Raw genomic sequence first — 25011 nt, 5'->3', positions numbered from 1 at the left:
AAGGTATGAGTGAGACATGATAGGCTTTCCCCCACATTCCCCATGCAAATTTCTCCCTAAAGATATAAAAATGAGCACATGCGCACCCATATATGCTAGCTTTTAAAGCTTGCAAACCATTGTAAGCTTGCATGTGATTGAAAAAACATAAAAATTTTGTTGCATCTAATCGGATCATAATCAGCAAATAATTCCATTTTACACTTGGAAAGATTCATAACCAATTCACTGTAGGGATGTATCATCCACGCACTGTGGCCCAATTGTATAGACACAGAGACGGAAGGAAAAAAGGTGTCCTAGAGAGAGAAAACAGTGGCAGGAGAGAGAGCCTTATTGTTTTGAAAAGGGCTACAATCTTATAGCATCACTGTAGCACACAATCTGGTGCATGCACATATAAAAACGCAAGTTCCATATGACACTAATACATACATGCATAATGTTTCGAATCTTCACTTCACATGTCACATTCAATCTCGCATACCTGCAAGTAGCGCATAACTGCAGCTGTTTTTCTCATTAGAAGACAAATGACCACCTGTGTTGAGAAGACAAATGAGATTCCATCCGCAAAGAGATCTAATTGCATTAAAACTAAGCAAAATGAGGAAAGATATGCATTCAAATAAGCAGCAGTGTGTACCTTGCTGAAATATCCAGCTAGCAAAGTCCCATGTGGCCGGTCTGGATCCAAAAAGGAAAACAGCAAGGCCATTAACTGCAAACAAGAAAAACCTCATAGTCAAAGACAGTTCATATTTCCTGTCGTTTCCTTAGAGAATAGGGATGCTCTTGATTCTTTTCATGTATGGTATAATCCTTTAACGTTTCAAAAGTCACGTGCTTGCAAATCACAATGAGAGCTTGCTCAAAAGAAGTAATAGCATGCAATGACGCACCGATATTGATGCTAGAAATTAGTGCAGCAAGAATAAATTGTTCATGTCAAGATAGCTAAATAATATATCAAATACCATAAATCAAAAAGATGCCCCTATCATAGTGTGAAAGCCTCACGAAAGATCATTTAAGACCATGTGATGTTGCTACCAGGCCGGTGATCACTTCCTGGTCAACCTTGGAGCCTGGGGCCTACTGGGGGGCTAAGCATTTACAACACGTTGCCAGGCATTTCCTGAAACACATTTCAAAAACAGTTTATACCTATACGAAATGTTTCTAAAATGTTTTGTACCTTTGTGAGGGAAGAAGTGCCAGAAACGTTTTAAGGCTTGAGGGAGGGGTTAGAAGTCACAAAATAATCCCATGATTGAACATACTAAAATCCCTATGAATGTATAGAACGTGCAAAACTAGCCTATCTTTGGCATTTTCCATCGTGAAAATCAGGTATTTTGCATTCCAAAACCTGCTGGACCGGACAAGGGCCATGCCTGGGCACACACGGGTGGTTGTCTGGCCCTTGTGCAGCCCCATCAGTAGGCTGACCTGCCAATTGGAAGCCCCCCCCCCCCAAAATTTATCCATCTCCAGTCTTGCTTCCAGCCCTCATCTCCAGCACTCCAGTGCAGCCCATAGAAGTAGCATTCAGTAGCAACCAGCATCCATCTGAGATGAGCCTCATGGTGACTTGGGTTGCGACTGGGTTCTGGTGGGAGAAAACAAGAATTTTCTTTCAGCTCAGCCTTGGCCTCACCTGGGCAGGCTTGTATATAGAGCTATTTGCTACCAGCTGATGCAATGCATAGTAGAAATAGGTATTTCTTTATGAATGTATTTTCTCTTAAGTTTTCCTTTGCTATATTTTCTCTGTTGTTCACCTGCACTCTAGGCAGAACGATCCCATAGCTCTCCGGCCCCCCTTTTCTCACATACAAAGTCTGCTACCTACATCTACAGTGCAGCACCAAGCCTAACAGAGTCTCAACTACCTAACAGCAAAGGGACAAATAGACTGGGCAAAACAAAGACTGGCCCAGAACTGTTTCCTGCTTGCACACACCCGACTTCTCATAAGATAGTCAATACCTAAACTTCCAGAATACACTCAAATAAAAGTTCATGCAAAAGTTGAAAGAACTTAGTGTTGACTATAAAAAGCATGCCTGCTGTACAGAGCAGACCTTCCTTTCACAAGGGTGGGAAAAATTGAAAGCAATCATAATAATAGAAGCATCATTCAGTTATATTACCACAACTCTCACGTTACAAAAACTGACCTCTTCATCTTCGACCATGGTTTTGATTATGACCTCAATTTCACAGGTGAAGATTTCACAAGCAATGAAAGGAAACCTGCAAAGAGGGTCATGTTCTTCGTCATCAGAGGCCTTAAATAATATCCTAGCTCAATTGAAAAGAAGGAAACACGACCTACAGCCAGCAAGATGCACCCAGCATATTACTCACTTGAAAGCCCTCTTATTGTCAGCTCCCTCTGATGGTTCTTCAACAACATATTTCACAAGCTGCTGGATCTGTGCCTTCCCTCTAAGGCTGCAAAAACAGAGTAGCAGAAAGACAAGTCTTTTAACAAAACCAACTACACCAGGGTGTTGAATCCTGTTTGCTCACCAGGTTAGATCAGCATCGAGACAGTAATGTGGTTATGAGAGCTTACAAATTTATCAAGCGAGTGTTCAGTGATTTGCACTCTTGGATGAGCTCGTCCTCGTCCAAAAGCTCTTCAAGGGTGAACCCATCTCTATCAAGCAACGACTCCACCTAACATTACCAAGTTTACAAAAATAGGAAAATTCATCAAACAAATTTTGGGGCCATGTGCGTGTATGCATGTGCGTGCAAGTGTATGCATGTGTGTGTGTGTGTGCGCGCGCGCGCGTATGAAATACAACAGCTGATGTCTATGCTACAGACACGGCCTGAAACTGGGAAACAGAAATGACTAGAAATCAGCAAGTCTTTAGAAATGAGGAAAGAAATGAGGAGGCAGTGTGAAGGACATTTCAAATGTGGAAAGCACCGTTCTATATTTGTAAACTACTGAGAAAGGAACCAAATAGGTTTGAATGAGTAATTACAATGTTTGGCTAAGATCCAAAATAAATCTAAGCCCTAAATGCTATGCATAAATTGAAGCTTATTGTCCTCCTCTATACGTTAATGGAAATCGTTGATACGGAGGTGTACTTGGCTGATCCAAATGTCGTAGTTGCATGCCCTTGGTCTTGGCTCTAAACCTCTATCTCTAAATGCTTACAGATGACCCATGACCTGCTCCTTTATAGGGATCTTGATAGCAAGCCGTATTTGTTACGTCCCGACAATCCTAGGAATAGGGCTAAGGGTGTGTGCTAACCTAGGATTAGGGTTAGGGTTAACCCAAGATTAGGGTTAAGGCTTAGCTGGGGCATCCACAGAAAGACCTTACTGGTTCTAGGGCGGAACTTGGAGGGTTCACACATGGGCCAAAGGCACTAGCAAGAAGAGATCTAGATTGACTAAGACCTTATAATTAATAGCCTAGGGCCGATAATGGTTGTAAGCTTATAAATAAAGCAAGGGCCACTAATAGCATATGAATGAGGGTAACAGCATGTCAAATCACTTGACGAAGATCCAAGATCTTCTAGATTGACTAAGAGCTTATAGTTAATAGCCTAGGGCCAATAATGGTTGAAAGCTTATAAATAAAGCAAGGGCCACTAATAGCATATGAATGAGGGTAACAACATGTCAAATCACTTGACGAAGATCCAGGATCTTCGTGAGCAGTTGTTAAATATTGATGAAGTGATTCCGGACAGCCAGCTAGTGTCTACAACACTTAACTCTTTGCATAAATCATACTTGAGCTTCCACACATCGCTCAACCTATCTGTGAGCAAAAACCCTAACCCACTCACATTCCCAGAATTGGTGGGACTTTTGTTGCAGGAAGAGCAAAAAAGGAAGACCATGTCTATGGGGTATGCGTGACCATGATTAGGCATTTATGGCACATAACAAAGGCAAAGGCAAAACATGTGGTTATCAGCCAAGGTCTGATTCCGGAAAGCCATCAAACAAGGAGAAGGATGATGAAGACAAGCCAAAGAAAAAGGGCAAATGTCATTGCTGCAAGAAGCCAAGGCACTATTTTCATGAATGCAGAAAGAGGATAGCCAAAGAGAAGGAAAAAGAATCTAGTGTGGTTGTTGGTGACTCTTCTACTACTCTTGTAGGTAAAGATGAATCATGAATCATGATACATGAGCAAATTATCTGCAGGATGATTGGGCTTTTCTTGTATGTAGTTACGATCATTCTCAAGAGCATATGTTTCTCAGTGGAAGAGACGGATTGTATGATATTTTGATAGCCGGGCCTCTTGTATGTAGTTACGATCATTCTCAAGAGCATATGTTTCTCAGTGGAAGAGACGGATTGTATGATATTTTGATAGCCGGGCCTCTAGACACCACCTCCAAGAGCAATTTGTTAACAAAGCTAGGGGCTTCCCCAAACGATAAGAAGGTCTTATGTGCAAATAATCATTCTTATCCTGTCAAAGGCATTGGTGAGATTATACTCACAGCAGCTGATTGTACAATTTTATGCTTGCCAAATGTATATATACTATATGTAATATGGTATATATACTATATTATATATGGTATATATACTATATTATATATACTATATGTAATATAGTATATATACTATATTATAGTATATAAAACATAGTATAGTATATATATAATATAGTATATATTATATACTATGTCAATGCTCGAACAAAAGTATTTCTAGAAAAAGTAGACAACCCTTAATCTAAAATTTTAAAAATTATCACTTGAGAAAATTTTAAAAATTAAAAAGTATTACTACTATAACCCTTGAAAATTTGAAGGTATTCATACCTTCAACTCAAATTTCAAAAGGTAATTTTCAAAATTTGAAGTTGGGCTTACACTAAACCCCAGTTTTTTTAGTATTGTACTATATTATAGTATATACTATATATACTATACTATATATATATAAAGTATAGAATATATATGTAAAAAGTATGGTATATATATAAAGTAAAGTATAGTATAGTATACTATATATAAAAATTATATATAATTCTTATTGTATATATACTATATATTAAGTATATACTATATATACTATAATTAGTACATACTATATATACTATACTATATATATAAAAAGTATAGAATATATATGTAAAAAGTATAGTATACATATAAAGTATAGTATACGAACCCATTCATACCATACGTTTCGTACGGTACAATACCGTACGATATCGTACGGTATGAGGTCCCCCCCCCAACCTTGAGAAAAAAATTCCAAATGCTAAAAAAATATAGAAATCTTGGTTAACGAAGATCCCAAATGCCCGCAATACTTCGCAACTTTCGTGTCCACTCAGTATTCCATATGGGGTTACTGAGAGTAAAAAAATCTCGCAAGGTAGACTGGTAGTGTACATTTGATTGGTAGGATGAGAGAATCTTGCTACATCACTTGGAGATCCCTGGTATAGGTAGACTAGACAGTCAGATCCTCAAGTTACGTACGAGGGAGAAGATTTGGACATGGCCATTTTGATCTAGAGAGGAGTCCCTAAACCTATCACCCTAGATGCGCTGCTCGTATTTGTGCAAGGACGGTCCCTTAGTCATAAACGCTACACTGGGAGACCCTTGGTATTGCATTACCCATGCAAGTTCTTTTTTGGAGACAATTGGGAGATCCAACTTGGAGAGACACATCTCCATGTGCTGGTTCCTCAAGCACTGTAGACTCCTCCACCCCCCCCCCCCAAACCTTCCCTAACATTCAAGCTTGAAGCTCCATAGTTTGTAAGTGTTTAAAAAAAACCGTATTTTATCGTACAATATCCAAAAATTTCATATCGCACCAAAAATTCCCGTACGGTATCGTATTTTCGTACCGTGACAACTATGCTGACAAGGACAAGAAAAATCAGTTCCTTTATGACCTTGACACGCAAATCCAATGGGAAGTGCGTATGTTTAGGCCAGCCACCTTCGAGGATGCACTCTCGCGTGCGCAGAGTGCTGAAATGAAGTACAATGGCAGAAAGCCCAAGACTTCCCAGCCTTCCACTCCCAACGCACCAGCCTTAGGGGGGGAAAGGCCAGAACCAGACGGGGTCTTCCCCAAGACAGAGCAAGGGAGCCTCTTGCTCCAAGAACTCGACAAATGTGCCCAAGCGATGTGGTCACGGAACAGGCCACTCGGCGAGCTTGTTTCGTCTTGACCTCAATAGACAAGAAGGCTGAGGGATTTAGCACAGGAATGACAACGAGCATCAAGTTTGAAGCTCAGGGTCCTAAATTAGTGATTCAAGGCATAGTGTTTGTGCGAGATTTTCGCCAGAGGGTCGTTGTCTTGTTTGATAGCGGGCAGCATGGAGAATGTGGTCACGAAACACGCCGCTCAGCGAGCCCGTTTCGTCTTGACTTCGGTAGACAAGAAGGTTGAGGGATTTAGCACAGGAATGACGACGAGCATTAAGTTTGAAGCTCAAGGTCCTAAATTGGTGATTCAGGGCATAGAGTTTGTGCGATATTTTATGGTTGCTCCTCTTGTAGGAGGAGACATAATTCTGGGAATTCAATGGTTTCACAAGTTCCAGCCAAATATTGATTGGGACATGTACACCTTTCAAATTATCCGGAATGTGACCAAAGCCCCAATGACCATTAAATGCGAGCTAGGAAAATCTTGAACTTTCCTCTCATAAGCCCCTTGCAGTCTAAATGAGAAATTAGGAAAGGTGCACAATGTGTGATGATTTACATCCAGACTGCCAAGACGATGGCCAATGCTTCCGAGAAGTACCAAGCTCTCCATGAAAATATCCATAAGATATTTCTTCGGGACAGTCTCCCTCCCCAACTCCCCCCATCTAGACCGGAGGACCACAAGCTAGACCTCCTCCCAGTCTCGGATCCCCCGAGCAAGTTTCCATACTGCCTATCCAAGGCAATGGAATTGGAGTTGGACCGCCAACTCCAAGAAATGTTGCAATCTGGCTTTATACACCCTAGTGTATCGCCATTTGCAGCCCCGATTCTGTTCATCACGAAGAAAGATGGGTCTTCCCGATTGTGTGTCAATTATCGGACACTCAATAAGCTGACTATCAAGAGTAAGTTCTTGATGCCTCGAATAGATCACATTCTCAAGACGTTGAATGGAGCCAAGGTGTTCTCAAAACGACATTTGAAGAATATGTACCACCAGGTTAGGATTGTTAAGGGGGACATCCCCAAGATAGCCTTCTGTACGGAACGGGCTCACTATGAATTTGTGGTCATGCCTTTTGGCTTGACGAACGCCCCAGCCACATTCAACCGCATGATGATGCGGATCTTCAAGGACTTAATAGGAAAGTGTGTGTTCATATTTTTGGACGACATATTGGTATTTTTCAGCTACGGTTGAGCAGCATGGCATTGATGTGGAGAAAGTATTGAAGTTGCTGGAAAGCAACGAGCTCTATGTCAATGAGAAGAAGTCAAAATTTTATCTATTCAAGGTTCACTACCTTGGATACATAATCAGTGCTGAGGGCATCCAACTTGATCCGGCCAAGGTGACCGAGATTGTCAATTGGGAGATACCACAGACTGCCTACGACATCAGATCCTTTGTGTTCATATGCCAAGCATATTCCACCCACATACACAGATTCTCTGACCTCTTGGCGGATCTCACCGATCTGCTTAAGGGTGTCAAGACTAGAAGATAGCGGATCCGAATGACTCCACAAGCGTTGGAGGCATTCAAGAACCTCGAGGTGGCTTTGTCAGAAGCTCCTTGTCTAGCGCTTGCCTCATGGAACAAGCCATTCCAAGTAATCACTGATGCAAGAAACATCGAGATTGGAGCTGTGTTGCAACAGAATGGCCATCTAGTAGCTTACAAAACCCATAAGTTACTTCCCGCAGAAAAGAATTACTCGGTCTACGATCAAGGACTCCTAGCAATTATTTAGGCCTTGAAACATTGGAAGCATTTCCTTTATGGCCGGGAATTTGAGGTTCACAGTGACCATCAAGCATTGCGCTAGATTCAGACAATGCCAAGTGCATAGTGGAGTGACCGTCAGTACCACTGGAGCCAAATCTTCCAGCAATTTGGTAGTATGATCGAGTACCTTCCAGGAAAGGACAACCCAGTGGCCGATGCTTTGAGCAGGAAGGGAATAGTGACATTGATTTAGACCACTAGACTCGATCTTGTTGGTGTTAGCAGTCATCTCCTGCCTGTATATTTACATCAGGGCCTCTATTGTGGGTGTGCCCACCCGGATTAGGTGTTTTCTCATTTTTCCCCACTCTCCATATTTTTCCCTATTTTTTATGTTGTGGGAGGCTGTCCTGTGTATGTCGGCTACCTCTGTATGCTGGCCGACTGCTGCAGGACTGTGTGCTCTAACACTGGCTAACTACTCCTGCTTCTCCCTGAGTGCTAGCCGACTGTATGTAGCTGGCCGACTGGAGACGTAGCAAGTCGGGTGTCTTTATGGCTGTTATCGGCTGCCTTTTGAGCAAGCAGACCGACTGGCTGATGGGGCCATATAAAATGGCCCCATGGCCCCCCACACTTTGTATTCAATTTTCGGGATTTTCTTGTGTATATAGAGCAGAGTTACACGCCTCTCTCTCTCCTTCTCTATTGCTGTTTTTTTGCAGTGCACTTGCTCTTGTGTTCTCGGATTTTGTCTTCATCTCCACTGCATATTCTGACAGTTGGTATAGGACTAGATGACATGAAGCACACAGACGTGGATAGGAATTCGGTACACAGTGATAGCAGGCAGTGGATGCTACGGGACCATGCCACTTTTTGACACGAGATGGTTGGCTTTTCTACAAAGGCCAACTTTGTGTCATGAAGTCGTCCAGGGCAGCTCTTCTCCATGATGCTCATGACGCCATCACTCATGGTCACCGAGGCATGAATTCAACTTTGGAGACACTAGAAAGACAATATTACTGGCCAAGAATGAGGCGAGATGTGTTCACTCATGTGCTCGTATGTCAGAAAGTGAAAGCTCCTCGTGGGGAGAAGATACAGTTGCTACAGCCTTTACCCATTCCCGAAGGACCTTTCCAAGATATATCGATGGACTTTGTCACAAATCTACCTCCCAATCCAGGTAAGCGTAATACTCAATTTTTAACTATTGTTCAAGTCTGCCTCCCAATCTGGATAAGTGTAACACTCAGTGCTTAACTATTGTTGATAGATTTAGCAAATTTGTTATGCTTATTCCATGCAGGGCCAATGTGACTTCCGAAGATGTTGCCCATTTGTTCATTTGACATTGGAACCCGATTGGCAGGATCCCTAGGACCATAGTGTTTGATAACTTTGATACTAAAATGAATTTTTCCAGTGCATTTCACCCATAGACTGATGGCAAAACAGAAAACTACAACTAATTGGCCTTTGATGTGCTGAAGTGTTATGTCCATGATCAACAAGGTAAGTGGGAACCATATTTGCCTTTAGTTCAAGCAGTTTTGAATGATTCATTTTCTTCAACTATTGGCAAGACTCCATATGAAGCAACATTTGGAAGACCATTCCGGTCGCTATTGACCAGAACCTCGTCTTCACTACCTGAAGCGAATAGAATAACGGAGTCTTACCCAGAGATTTTGGAATTCGTTAAAAACAAGTTGGCTAAAGCACATAAGACCTACACTTGACAGGCCAATAAAGACCGAAGTTCTCAGAAGGAGATTAGGCTCATCTTCGGATTATGAAGCAAAGACTGAAACAGGTGGGTAAGTGATGTCCAAAGTTACCGTTCACAAGCTTCGCACCTTTTCCTATCCAGAGAAAGATCAACGAGGTTTCAATGAAGTTGAAGCTACCTCCAAGCTAGACCATGCACGATATGTTCCATGTTAGATGGCTAAAACCATATGCAAGTCCAATCCCTTCAAAAGTGAAAGACCAAGCGGAACCAAACATAGTTGATACAACTGAAGTGATGGTTTCGAAACAGATCCTTTGCACTGCTTCAAGCATGGCTCAAGCCAAAGACAAAGACAGTTCCTCACGAAGTTTCAAGACCGAGGGACTCACAAAGCAGTTTGGCTTCACAAAGAATTCTTCGAAGACTATCCGGCTTTATTAACGGACTCTTTGGAGCCTATGCGACTTCCGTCAAGTTAAGCAGAAGAGGATTACACGTGCATCCCGCACTTGGATGCCACGTGGACATATCTGAACAAGGAGGTGCAGGACCTAGAGTGGAAACTGGTCAGGGACGAGTCAACCAGGGTTCCACTCTACGTGTCCAAGGTCAGACGTGAATTGTCTTGGACATGAAGCAGTGCCAGTCCGTACTACGAGTCTCCCTCTAGAATGATGTCATATGATCTGAGTGTTGAGTTTCCAACCGCACACCACGCGTCTGTAGAAGCATGTAAGATTGCATGTAGAAGGGGTCCACCCTTTAGGGCCACCCCAGAACAGAGTGTCAAACTCTTGATGTGGGCATTGGGTAGGCCTTAGGCCACCCAAGAAGGGCCAAGACGGCCCTAGGCCTTGTCCACCAGCCCATAGAAGGGCTGGGCATGCTGTCGCCCAGCCCATGGGGCTTGGCCAGGCAGCCGACAGGCCCTAGAGCCTTGCCCAGCTAGGCGGCCAGTGCCCAGGGGCTGCCCACGCAGACCTGGACAGCAGCCAATAGCAGGCACAAGGTGGCCAGCCAGCAGCAATGTAAAAACGATGACTTGAAACGCTGACCTCACCTCTCAGCTCACCACAATCTTACACACCTCTGCCGTAGCCGCATTTCCATCCACCAACCAATCTACCACCAGAACCCCCACCAGCACCATGCCCTAGAATGATTGGTATGACAAGGAATGCAGCACAACACATGAGCGAGGTTGCAACTGGCCAAATCACAGAGAGAGATGCTCAAAGGATTAACCAATACACAACCAGACGTAAGAAACGAGCACACGTTAAGGGCCAATACAAGGACTTATACCAATCTCTCAAAGGTGTGAACTGTACTAAGGGCTGGAAGAAAATCCAGGCGAAACGCCCACCCACACCCATCACATCTCCATCTATATGGCACACATATGCACTATAGTTTATCCCTATACGAAGTACCAGATCAGCCCCCATCCCACCACCATTCCATCCATGTCCCATCACATCCACCTTCTTCACACCCAACATGGTAGCCCGAGCCATCCAGAGACTCAAAAACGGCAGATCACAAGACCACGACGGCCTCTTGGCAGAGCACATCTCCCATGCACGGGAGACTTTGGCACCCCTCCTGGCCCATATGTTCAACCGAGCTCTTTCGGAAGGCTTACCACCCACCTGGACAGCCCATATCATCACACCCATCCATAAAGCCGGAGATCCCGTGGACCCCAACAACTACAGGACTATTATGATTGGCCACACACTAGCCAAACTTTATTGGTCACTACTTGAGCTTGGGCTCAACACACTAGCAGAGAGACGTGGGCATAAAGCACCAGGGCAGGCAGGCTTCCGCATGTCATTCTCTACTTTGGATCACATCTTCACCCTCTGAGCCATCATAGAGGAGGCCAGAGCACGACACCAACGGGTTTACTGTTGCTTTGTGGATTTCGACAAAGCATTTGATACAGTGCCTCGAGCCAGACAACTGCAAAGACTCTAGGATTTGGGGGTACCATCAGACATGATTTGGGGGATCATGGCATTATATGAGTCGGTCATAGGGTGTGTGAGCTGCCCAAGAGGATTATCAGAAGAGATCTCCAATACCATTGAAGTGAAGCAAGGAAGCCCTCCCACTCTCTTTGGCCTCTACATCAACAAGATTTCGGCCTTCATTGATAGAAGAGGGGGAGGAGGCGTATCACTAACAGCCTTCCTTGTTTCCATACTATTTTATGCTGACTACGTTGTGCTTATTGCAGATTCTCCAGAGGCATCTTGACACGTTGCATGAGGATAGAGACAGGGTGTCACGTGCATCCGTTCATCCCAATGCTCATAGACATGTATATTCTCATTAGCAAATATATGGGTAGATTTAGGGCCAGATTTAGAGCAGATTTTGCAGCCCTACAAGCTCCCGGAAGTGCCCAAAACATAGCCCAATGGTTGGGACACCTTTTGGGCATAGATTGGACACAAAATATGACTGTTTGGACAATGTTTTGTGGGAAAAATAGGCAAAACCGACTTGATTACGAATTCATTCCTTTTTCCTATAAATAGGATCATTAGGCATTCATTAGAATCATCATTCAAAGATCAAGAGGATCCATTTGTCAGAGTCTGCAAGGCAGCAAGGACACAGTGGTGGATCAACAGGAGCTTCTCTTGTTCGATTGCAAGTAGAGGGTTGCAAGGATCTTTGGTATGCATCATGAAGCTGTGAATCAGCAAGATCATTGTATATATAGCATGTTTTGGCAATATACAGTAGATTAGGTCTCTCTCTCCCTCTCTTTTGTGTCTTTGCTAAACATAGGATTAGCATTATCTTCTTTGCTTAGCATTAATCATGAACACGCTTTCGCAACGCATGTTACAGGGAGAGCCATGCAGATACCTCGTGAGGAGAGAATATGCACTATGTGCCACCAGGAGGTCGAGTCAGAGGAGCACTTCATATGCAGATGCACCGTATATTATGAGATTCGAGGAAGGTTCCACTGTCTCTTCAGAGAGGTGTTTGCACTGTTATCTGGGATCATGGATTACCCAGATTAGCGGTGCATGGGCCACTTCCTACTAGAGCTTCACCAAAACAAAGACTCATTCATTAAAGGCCCCATGGGAGACACCCACCCCGGCCCAGGCGACCATCACTCCGTTCTTCTGACCACGCGAGGATACCCCGCCAGCTATGGATGACATACCCACAACCTCATCGAGCCACACATTCTCGAGTGCCCGACCCTCCACGAGACACCACTTAGGCGTGACACTAGACCATGCCATGACACTACAACGAGCCCGATGTCCCAGACTCCCTGGACCTTGCCAGTAACACAAAAACCAGCCCCAGCTTTGTGAGGACTTCTTAGTCTATTAGTGATTTAAGACATGATTAAAAAGACTTAACACTGAAAAGTAAGATGCTTAGAACGAAAAGCTGTGTTGTTGTATTGAGACACAAGGCCTTGTTAAAGAGGGCCTGAAGAGGTACAAATGAAGAGGCACATACATGATAGAGATGTGTCCTTTAATCAATAGATGTGTCCCTTTGAAGAGACGTGTCATTTGGTGATGACCCATGTGACAGGGTGTGACCCATCACTAGTGTCCCTTCAATGATTAAGAGTAATTAAGGGTAGTTAAGAGAGATTAAGTCACAATCGTGACATTCCCTCCCACTTAAAATAAGACTCCAATTAAATAAGAGACTTCTGATGTTGCTAAAGATCTTTGTCATTAGGGCATTTATGCTTGTAGTGAAGCTTGCACTGAGAAATATTAAACAAGTTTCCTCTATTGTCTTGCTGAATGCTTCAAATGCTAAATCCGAAGTTGTAGCATCATTCTTTAATGTCGGACTTGAAGTGGACTTGGCTATGTTGCAATGTAGAATAATCTAAAGGTTCAACCATGAATTCTCTCAATGATACTTGAATAGTATCTGCTGAAGTGTTCTGCTTCATAGTAGTGAAGTACTCATCCAAGTTGTTAGAAGAATTCTTGAGTTTCTCTGTAGTGTTGAAAACTTTATCCTCTTTCTTGATATCAACTATGTCATCCCATGTGAGTAAGGCTGAAACAAGTGTTATATCCGCTTTTGTAATCTCTGTCTCTTCAAAGAAGTCTATCGTTGGTGACTCATCATATTGAGATAAAGAATCGAATGACTTTTCAACATCACCTCGATGTTCCTCTGAAGTCATGCCGGAATAATCCTTGATGTCATCATCAACTGACTCAATAAAGTTTGTCATAGATGTCCCAAGGTTAAGATTAACATGAAGTGCATGTCACATGAGCTACTACATTTTTTCCTTTATCGGCAGTCTTCTGAAGTTAAAGATTCCACATTACAGTTTTGAGGAGCATTGGGTCATTTAGAGCATTCAAACCATACAAGGTTTTCTCCCCTCTTGCTCGGGACATGTATTCCTTTTGGTGATGATATCGAGAGCTGGTTCTCACCTATGTTTCCTCTCCATCTCTTTCTCTCACTCTCTCTCGTGTTCCACTTTCCCTTCTTCCGCTGCACATTCTATCACATTCAAACCATCTATGGTTGCCATTACAAATTGTGCACAATCTTGTCTTTTCCTGTTCACGAGAAGGTGAAACTACTGCAAGAGGAGGAGTGCAAGATTGGTCACGTCCAAAGTCCCGTCCACGATCTGATCCTCATGGTTGATAAGACTGCTGACGCTCATAATGATTAAAAGATGACATGTCCTGTTGGCAAGGCTATTCGAATGACTACCACTGAGAATTGGGTCGAGGTTGAGAACCACCAAAAGATTTGGACCCATCACAAATGAGTTTATTACCGTTGCCGAAATTAGAAGAGTCTGGGTGACCTTGTGACGAAGATCCTCGTTGTGTGACTGAGATATCGGCTATGCGTTCAACATAAGCGAATAGCAGCTGCGAGGTTGACTAGGTCATATTTGTGAAGATCTGTGCCCAACGTGGGGGTAAGTCCCTCGACAAAAGCATGTAGCTTGTCTTCTAGGAACAATGTTGAAATCTCCAGTACCAAGCTAGTAAACTGCGAGATAGAAGAGGTCAATGATCTCATTTGGGTCGAATAGCATAAGCGAGATCGTGCTTGAAAATTCACATTGGCAAGTATGAATTGCTTATGGATGACACGCTCGAATTTTTCCCACGTGCCGACGGTCTTTCCATCAGACAATCGTCATTGCCACCATAAGAATGAATTGTCTTTCAGCAAAGACGAGGTGAAGGTAATCTTTCTTGCGTCAGTGAGGTCCATGGAATCAAAGTACAAGCGGAGCTTGTGCAGCCATTGGTCAAGTGTGCGCCTATTGCGTAGCCCGAAAAAGAACTCAAGAGGTTTAATGTCCAATTTCTTAGCTTTTGATGCTTGTAACAAGCGATAAATAACTTTAAGTCATCGGCTTCTACCTCTAGGGAAACCACGTTGGTATCTAGAACTGGTAAGTTGATTGAGCCATCGAACTTATAGGTTGAGAATGTCGGGACTGCATCCGCGACGTGAGAGTCCAAAGTCTTCTGTAATTGACTTTGCATAGTTGCCATCTGGATCTGCATCTCCTACTGCCATCGAGTGAGAACAGGTTCATCCTCAATGATCGGTTCATCCACCATGGTAGGAGATGGAACTGGATTACGTTGATGCAGCTCCTGTTGGGGTGGTTGTGCCCTAGTGAGAACCATCACCTGGAGGACGAGTCAATGCCATGGAGGAAGAGGGGGGGGGGAGGGTCAGGTACCATGTTTGGGCTAGGACTGTCAGGTACCGGTGTAGGTGTCCAAGGAGAATAATCCAGCGAGGCAGCACGTACAGTAAACAAGGAAGTTGGCCCCTCTTGACAGAGACCAAGCTCGTGGAAGAGGGTTTTGCACACCGAAATGGAGAGGCCCACGTATGGATACCACCACAGAAGAAAGGTATAATGGTGCAGGTATTACTCGGGAGTTGTAACCGCAAAGATCCACACGTCATACTAGCAAGGCTATAAGGTAGGTGTAGCTACATGTACTCGAAAGGTGCAAGGTGGGGGGTCAGATACATACGGGAGAAGGCACTGGAGGTGTCACCGGAATAGGTGCCCAAGGAGGAGAGTCCTAAATGTAACTAAACTCGTAACTCCCCTCGTCCATAAGCTATCGTAGATGTATCCATTAAATGTGAGTAGGTGTCTCCAGCCCGTAGAAGGTAATGTTGACTCCCGAAGAGTGTTGTACCCGGAGAAATATGAAATGCCAAGTTTCTTGAACACGGAAATTTCTAGCTCTTTACGCAGGTAAGAGATTTTTGCCTCATTACGACCTGCATACAAACCAGCTAGAATATCCCAAGCCTGTTTTGCTGTTTTAGCTGAACGAATATATGGAGTGATGTTACGTTCGACAGAAAGTGCAATCAAGGCATGAGCCTACGCATCTTTACCATCCCAACGAGCTTGTTCAACAGTGGGTAAAACAGCAACAACAGTAGAGCTGCTAGAACCTGCAACATCCTCAACAGATCCTACATCCACAGAACCTGGACGTACATCCATACCCTGCACAATGTTCCACACTCCTTTTGCAACCAAAACATGCTGCATCATGTATGCCCAAAGTGGGTAGTTGCTGTCTCCATCCAATTTGTCATCAGCAGACAACATGCGAAATACATCATTGTTGTTATCAACCATGGCCACTGACTGAAACTAATGCAAAAGCTACCTGTAATGAAGCAAAGATTGAACAGAAAATAACTCGTGCTACGTAGCACGGTCCACAATAGAATACGTATGCTTGTTTTGCAGAAAACTGCACTGTCGAAATTTCTGCACAAAATGACGAAAACACCTGTGCAGAACTTGTAATGCAAAAACGGAGCCCGAAACGACCTGAGATGCAATTTCTGAGAACGCAAAGCCCAAAGGGTTTATTTGCAGAGTATAGGGACCTGCAAGCGCTCGTGAAAGCTCACCTCAATCGGAGAACGTGAGTCGGAGGGTGCTAGCGACGTAGCCCTAGGAGCCGATGCCTGCTCTGATACCACTTGTTGGAATTAGGGTTGCAGGAAAGCACACAAAACTTGGAGAAGAAGAAGCAAGAATGCACACAACACACAATCCATGCATGCAAGATTCTTGGCAGAGGTGATGTGAGGCTTGTGTTTTCAGATGGCTCACAGCTTATGCTCCATGATGTTAGGCATGTGCCTGAGATCAAGAAGAATCTGCTTTCTACTGGACAGCTTGATGATGCTGATTATGTTACCACATTTGGTCGTGGAAAGTGGAAAATTAGTAAGGGCTCACTGGTTGTTGCCAGAGGCTCTAAGGTGGACACTCTTTACTTTATGCATGCAGGTGACAGTCTTGTGAATGAGGTCATGGAGACCTAATCTATTAAGTTGCAACAGCGACGACGGAGAGTCAATGGAGGACGTCTCACGTAGCAAGGTCGGCCAAGGTCTTGACCAGCCTCGGTTCGATTAAAATGGTGAGCTTTCGGTACGATGAATGAGGGACCAAGGAAGCGGCCTATGAGTGAAGCGCTAGGTCACTTGCGAAGGATCCTAGAGGGTGCTGACCATACGGTGCTCGGGCTCTAGGTCGCCGACGATACCCACATGTGCGTCATACATTGTGTGTTGTGTGCATTCTTGCTTCTTCTTCTCCAAGTTTTGTGTGCTTTCTTGCAACCCTAATTCCAACAATTGGTATCAGAGCAGGCATCGGCTCCTAGGGCTACGCCGCTAGCACCCTCCGACTCATATATATAGGCAGTGGTGTGTGTGAACACACTTAGTACCGCCGGAACACTTTTTCTCTCTTTAGGAGGTTTTTTCCCCCGGCTTGTATATACGCCCATCATTCTAGGGCTAACTTATCTTTTGTACATTGACACAATCTAATACATTGTGTGTTGTGTGCATTCTTGCTTCTTCTTCTCCAAGTTTTGTGTGCTTTCCTGCAACCCTAATTCCAACAAAGCGCCGTATCAAGCTAGAACCCAATACCACTTTTGACCTTGTACTTTTGCTTTGTCCCACGAGACTTACTCCCAAGAGTAAGTGGTGTATCAGGGATCTTGTCCAATTCTTCATTGTTCGCTAGAGATGCCACTGAAGAAATACGAGGTCACTTCTTTTCAAAGCAAAAGTGAGAATCCATGCTACCTGGTCTCTTGTTTCTGTACTGTCGTGGAGGATATGAAATCATATGTTGATGGAACAAGTATCTGTATGCCAAATCCATGGGGTTCTCAGCATACATCTAAGCCAAGTCTCCAAATATGTCCATCACCGACCTGTCACGAGCTACCTTGCCAAATAGTAGCTTTTCTACATAAGGGTAGCGACGATAGCGGCTCAACAAAGCCTCACGCTCAGCCAACTGCTCTAGAAGTTTGTCCAACTGTCCACTGCAGAACTCCTTTTGAGCGGCAAGGGTCTTTTGAAACACTCTAGCCATATGTTCAAACAATACTTTCATATCATACCCCAATAAAGCTGTTCTATCCATGAGATAGATGTATGGGAAAACTATGAAAATGGTCCTTCCAAGACCTTTGCTCTTATCCAATCAAGCAGAGAAGTTGAGCTCTAATACCACTGTAACCGCACCCGGACTAATAAGGAGAAACATTTCAAATACAAAATAGAGTATACAGCAAGAAACCACAAAATAAATAGACAACACAATGAGCCGGAACAGCCGGCCCCCCATAGGTACTTCTTTATTGCGTAGAAGCTTTACAAAGAAGCCAAGGTGAGGGTGCAACTTTCCACACATGTCCTGGGCAGCTTTCTTCACAAAGCACTCATGAGACTCTAACAAAGCTCTCAAAGCCAACCCAAACAGTCCAAGCAATCCACGAACACAGTCCGAAATAGTCTCCAAATCTGCCCCAAAACAGCCCTCTGTTCACAGCCTATTCTGAGTAAGAGAACTCAAAGGACAACTGTCTTCCGTACGGCCATTATTGAGAGAAAAACATTGCTTTACAACCAGTTTGAAGAGCAGCCAGTAAAGGAAAAGACTCGCAACTGTATGGCCTGCTCCTCAGCAGCATCCAGTCAACAAGAGAGCTAGATATAGAACCAGCCTCTTTTCTATACGGCGAGCACACTGATGCTGTAGTCAGCCAATCTGTAGGCGACCAGCAGAAGGCAGGTGCTACACAGCTGCAACCACCAACTCGAAGGCGGCCAGAAGAGAGAGAGAAACAGTCCCTGTCCTTTCAGAGTGGAGAGCAGCCTGCAGGCAGAGAAACTCGCAGCTGCTGTGCTGTTAGCTTCTGTGGCAGCCAGTCAAGAAAGGAAGGGAGTAAGCTGCAGTTGAAGAGCTCAAAGGTGGGAGAAGAGAGAGAATCGGCTGCTGCTGGCCTGTATACTTGTGCACCACCTCTCCCACAAGCAGCCTCCCTTGCTCCTTTTTAAGGATTCAGCCATCCTCCTTTAGATGGAGTCGGCCAGCCTAAAATTAAAGCTCATGCTTTTTCTTTTCGCCAAAAGTGGCCTTCCTTGCTAAAGATGTCCGAGCCTTTGCTTTGTTTAGCCATCCACTCCATAAATGACAAAAAGTAGGCCTCTTAGTGAAGGCAACAGAGGTGTTAGGGTTAGGGTTTAGAGTAGCTTCAAACAGGCGTGGAAGCCAAGAGAGAGAGAGAACACGACTTCAGTATTATGCTTGATGAAAAGTGAAGTACAATAGCCACATAATAGTGACCTAAAGATATGTGTTCACATGTCCGGCCATAAAATGTGCCGGGTGGACCAAAACACCTATAAACTGAATATAGGTGAAACTAAGCTAAAGTGGGGGAAAAAACCTCCACTAACTGAAGTAAAAAGTGCCCCAGTAATCTACTGATGATCACTAGCACTCCTCTGGGTGCATACACAGCATAAAACCCAACAAACCCCCCTGGAGTGATATGTGATCACTGTACATCATCCACCAAAAGGAAACAAATTCAAAGCACTGCGGAATGCTTCAAATTTCGGACGTGGTAATGCCTTGGTGAAGATGTCTGCCACATTCTGATCTGTAGGATAGTAGATCAGACTGATATCTCCTGCCTGGAGTCTCTCCCGAACAAAATGATAGTGAATCTCAATGTGTTTCGTGCGAGCATGAAACACAGGATTCCTGGCCACAGCAATGGCACTCTGACTATCAGTATAGATAGGTGTAGGCTCCTCCACTGAAATATCCATATCAGTCATGAGACGACGCAGCCAAACACACTCAACAGTAGTAGTGTAGGCTGCTCTGTACTCTACCTCACAAGACGAAGTGGCCACTGTGGTCTGTTTCTTGCTTAGCCAAGAAATGCATGAAGAGCCAAGAAAGAAACAATTTCCACTAGTGGAATGTCTGGTATCAAAATCACCAGCCCAATCTGAATCACTGTAAGCGTATAACTGCATGTCACCCCCCTCAGGATAAAGCAATCCAAGAGACAAGGTACCCTGCAAATAACGGAATACACGCTTCACAGCTTGCCAATGTGACAACCGCGGACTGTGCATAAATCTGCTCAACTGAGAGACTGCATACTGAATATCTGGCCTTGTATTACACAAGTAAATAAGGCACCCAACAGCCTGAGCATATGTAGTGGCATCAAAGGAAATATTGTCATCTTGTAGTGACAGTTTCATCCCAGGCTCCATAGGAGTACTAATAGGCTTGCAATCCTGAAATTTAAACTTCTCCAAAGGTTTAGCAACATAACGTGATTGCAACAACCCAATGCCTCTGTTATCCTGCACAAACTGTATGCCCAAATAGTAGTGTACAAGCCCCAAGTCAGACATGTCAAATGTCTGTTGCAGTATCTCTTTAAAAGCTGCAATTTTGTCATCATTTGATCCCATGAGCAAGAGATCATCCACATAAAGACTGATGACCAGCAGATCTGTCTCTTCTTTCTTTACATACAGAGTGGCTTCTGATGGACTGTTCACAAATCCCTGAGTGAGTAGAAAAGCATCTATTTTTGCATACCAAGCTCGTGGAGCTTGTTTCAAACCATACAAGGCCTTTTTCAGCCTGCATACTTTCCCCTCATGACCATGTTATGCAAAACCCATGGGCTGAAATACATAAACTTCCTCCTCGAGGTCCCCATGTAGGAATGCAGTCTTTATGTCCAACTGGTGAACAACCCAACCACGATGTGCAGCCAATGCAATGACACACCTAAGTGTCGACATACGGGATGTAGGAGCAAATGTCTCCTCATAATCAATGCCCTTCTTCTGTGCATAGCCCTTTGCAACTAGACGGGCTTTGTACCTGTCAATGGATCCATCTGCATGTCTTTTCAACTTATAGACCCATTTAGTACCAATAGCTTTCTTGCCTTTGGGCAGATCAACCAAATCCCATGTTTGATTCCTTTTAATAGAATCAAGCTCATCCTGCATGGCTTTGTTCCAATGCACATTATCTCGTGCATCCACAAATGAATCAGGCTCATCATCATCCTGTAAACTGGCTGCCATAACCAGATTCAAATCCATGATGTGTGCATGCTCATTGGTCCTTGTCTCCCTACGAGTACGACCAGCAAGAGGACCCTCTAAATGGCTGTCCTGTAATGTCCTCAAATACCATCTAGGTATGTGTCTGACCTGTGGTGCCTGCTGCCCCATATTTGGTTCAGCTTCTGGCTCATTTTGCTGCTGAATTTCTGCACCACCTACATCATTTGATGGATGTCCTGTACCCTCATGAGTTGGATCACCAACTGTGGAATGAAACTCCATAGGTAGTAGACCTTCAAACACATCATTTTCAGCCTGATTTGCCTCATAACCAGCCATGGATATTTCTGATTTTTCATCAAAAATCACATCCCGACTAGTGAATATCTTCCTGGATAGTGGGTCATATAACCAGTAGCCCTTGCTCTCACGGCTATACCCAACAAAAATGCATTTTGTGGCTTTATCATCCAGCTTCCTCCTCAACTCTTTGGGTATGTGTGCATATGCAAGACACCCAAAGATAAGAAAATGCGATACCAAAGGCTTGCGGCCATGCCAAGCCTCAAAAGGAGTAATAGAAACCAATGCCTTTGTGGGACATCGATTCAAAATATGACAAGCACACATGACAGCTTCCACCCAAAAGATATGTGGTAGCCTTTTTGCCTTTAGCATACATCTGGCCATCTCCATGAGTGACCGATTCTTCCTTTCTGCAACCCCATTCTGCTGTGGAGTGTAAGGAGTAGTATACTGATGTTTTATACCTCTACTCCCAAGAAAGGAATTCAGCATATTTGACATATATTCTCCCCCTCGGTCAGAACGGAGAGTCTTGACCTTGCATCCTGACTCTGTCTCAGCAAGTGCTACAAAGGCCAAAAATGCATCATATACCTGTGATTTCTGTGTCAAAGGATAGACCCAGCATATACGAGAGAAGTCATCAATAAATGTTGCAAAGTAGAAGCAACCACCTAATGACTTCGTCTGCATGGGACCACAAAGATCACTGTGTATAAGCTGCAACTTTGCAGTTGCTCTTAGAGCCTGATCACGTGGGAAGGAAAACCTATGCATTTTTCCCAAAATACATCCTTCACAAATGTGATCTGGAGGCTTCTCCATGAGAGGTAGATCTGTAAACATGTTATGTCGCTGCATAAGCATAAGACTACCAAAATTTACATGCCCCATGCGAGCATGCCATAACTCCGCATCAACCATAGCTGGAGTAAGAGTGAATGCATTATAAGCAGACTGATCCACTGGCTGAAATGCATCCAACTGATAAAGTCCATGACATAATGTACCAGTAAGCATCAAGGTCAAGGCATTAGCTTTGTCTCTCACCATGCATTTATCATCATCAAAGTGGACTTGCATACCACAATGTGCTAAAGAAGAAATGGACAACAAATTCTTCTTTATCCCTGGTACATATAAGGCATCTGTAAGGCGGAGAATGGAGCCATCAATGGCTGTGAGCTGAATCTCCCCAATGCCACGAACTGGATATGAAGCATTGTTGGCACACTGAACAGTTTTGCCAACACAGGGGCAGGGCCAACATGACTAAACAAATCCCTGCGAGATGTGATATGTTTTGAGGCACCACTATCAAAATACCAAGTACATGCATGCTCTGTCATACTGAGTGCCTGTGAAGACCAAGAGGCATCATAGCTGCATGTATAAAAACAGTAATCCCTGTCCTCAACAAAAGAAGCAGTCTCTGGAGGAGCTTTAGAAGCATCATTAACAGACATCCCAGCTTCCTTTGCCTTCTCTTTGGCAATCCTCTTCCTACATTCAGTGATGTAGTGACCTGGCTTCTTACAGTCATGACATTTGCCCTTCTTCTTGGGCTGTCCATCACCTTTCTTGGTATCCTGTGAAGAACCACCATCACCTGAATTTTGATTTGAACTCTTTGGCTGAGTTTTTCCTTTCCCCTTTTGACCTGTAGTAAATGCTTGTTCAGCATTTGTGTTCATATTCATATTCTTCCTCATTTGCTCCTCTTGTAGTAAGAGAGCAACAAGTTCTTGATACTTGAGGGGTTCAACAGCATTCCTCATGCTGAGGTTCAAAGAGGTATGAAAAGCCAAGTAAGATCTTGGCAAAGAGTGCAAGATGGTGGACACAAGCTGTGTCTCAGGAATAATCTCATCCACATTGATGAGTTGCTCTCTCAAATCCTGCAGCTTGTTTAAGTGGCTAGACATATCATCTCCTTCATTCATTTTCTGATTTTCCAGCTCTCTTTTCAAAAATGAGATCCTAGCCTCATTACGAGCAGCATACATCTGCTCCAAAGTCACCCATGCATTCTGTGAAGAGCCAACTGAACGAATATGAGGTATAATAGACCTCTGTACTGACAATGCAATGAGTGACAAAGCAATACATCACTTTGCTGTTGATTTGCCATTATGCCTACGCACAATGTTGTACCTGTGTATCAAAAAACCCAATAGCAAGAACCCTGAAAACAACTGTACTCCACTGAATACAGTTCACCCAAATATGCCTGCACTCTCAATCCTCTGAATGTGCAGCTCAAAGCACCAATGACTAAGTAGAGCAGCAAATGGCGTACACAATGCCAAAATGCCCCAAAAATGCCCAAATTTACTGCACCCAAACTGTGCAAAAAACCTGTATAGTTCTTTGCTAGAAAGTCTGCCTGTATTTGCCTGTAGATTTTCACAGAGAAAATAAAAATGCCCGATATTCAAAACTTGTAATGCTTACCACAGTGTGATGTTAGCAGGTACAAGTTGACTGCAATGCGAATGACTTGACTGTTGTACTGTGCAGGTACAGTTTACTGTACAGAGCAGGCTGCAGGTACAGTTGAAGTACAGTGGATGTACTCTGACGGAGCACTGTACTGAACAGTGCGAACAGGTACTCTGCAGGTTGGGTACAGTACGGGTACAGAAACAGTCGAGTGTAGGCAGTTACTGGTCAGGTACGTAACAATGTGCGCAGGTGTGTACAGAGGACTGTACTGAGCAGGGCGACCACAGTACCGTACAGAAAAAGTCGACCAGAGCTGTGTCGACTGTATTCAGGTACAGTCGGCGCTGTCTTGTACAGTTGGCGCAGGCAGGTGACAGTTGGCGCTTACAAGCACGGAGGCTGCAGTACAGCGGCGCTGTCAGGTAGACAGACGTATGTAGCAGGTACAGGCGGCGCTGAGACAGGCGCAGTCGTTCGAAGCTGGTACACGTGCGCTGACAGGAACAGAAGCTACAGTACGGCAGCGCTGTCAGGTACGGAAGCTGCAGTACGGCGCACAGGTGTACGGGCAGCAACAATAATGTACGGAGTTGTACGGGCAGCAACAATAATAACCTGGCAGTGTACGGGCAGGGCAAGGCAAGCCTTCAAAGCTCTGATACCAAATGAAGGCAACAGAGGTGTTAGGGTTAGGGTTTAGAGTAGCTTCAAACAGGCGTGGAAGCCAACAGAGAGAGAGAACACGACTTCAGTATTATGCTTGATGAAAAGTGAAGTACAATAGCCACATAATAGTGACCTAAAGATATGTGTTCACATGTCCGGCCATAAAATGTGCCGGGTGGACCAAAACACCTATAAACTGAATATAGGTGAAACTAAGCTAAACTGGGGGAAAAAACCTCCACTAACTGAAGTAAAAAGTACCCCAGTAATCTACTGATGATCACTAGCACTCCTCTGGGTGCATACACAGCATAAAACCCAACACTTTGTGTGTCCAGACTAAAAATATCTCATAAAAGGTGGGCGCCTGGCTTTTATTGACTATGTGGGCCATAAACTGTCTCGCATGTCCATGAATCCACGCCCATATATTAATATGTCTGGCCAAACTTGAATGATGT

The 25011-nt window shown here is 44.0% G+C and overlaps 1 protein-coding gene across 2 annotated transcripts in view; it reads right to left on the bottom strand.

Moving 5' to 3' along the window:
* Positions 1 to 25011, bottom strand: part of LOC147634128 (uncharacterized) — a 92476-nt gene that overhangs the window by 53482 nt on the left and 13983 nt on the right. For both annotated transcript variants that reach the window (XM_086805259.1, XM_086805260.1), the window contains exons 2-6: positions 2585 to 2688; positions 2374 to 2460; positions 2184 to 2259; positions 647 to 721; positions 488 to 541 (exon numbers count right to left, since the gene is read on the bottom strand). In XM_086805259.1, coding sequence (XP_086661385.1) covers positions 488 to 541; positions 647 to 721; positions 2184 to 2259; positions 2374 to 2460; positions 2585 to 2688 — 396 coding nt within the window. The remainder of the gene's footprint in view (positions 1 to 487; positions 542 to 646; positions 722 to 2183; positions 2260 to 2373; positions 2461 to 2584; positions 2689 to 25011) is intronic.

This window comes from Cibotium barometz, chromosome 11 (genome assembly GCF_041138505.1).
Source record: "Cibotium barometz isolate CiBa-2024 chromosome 11, ASM4113850v1, whole genome shotgun sequence".
Classification (NCBI taxonomy): Eukaryota; Viridiplantae; Streptophyta; class Polypodiopsida; order Cyatheales; family Cibotiaceae; genus Cibotium; species Cibotium barometz.
This window is presented reverse-complemented; position numbering and strand designations above follow the sequence as displayed.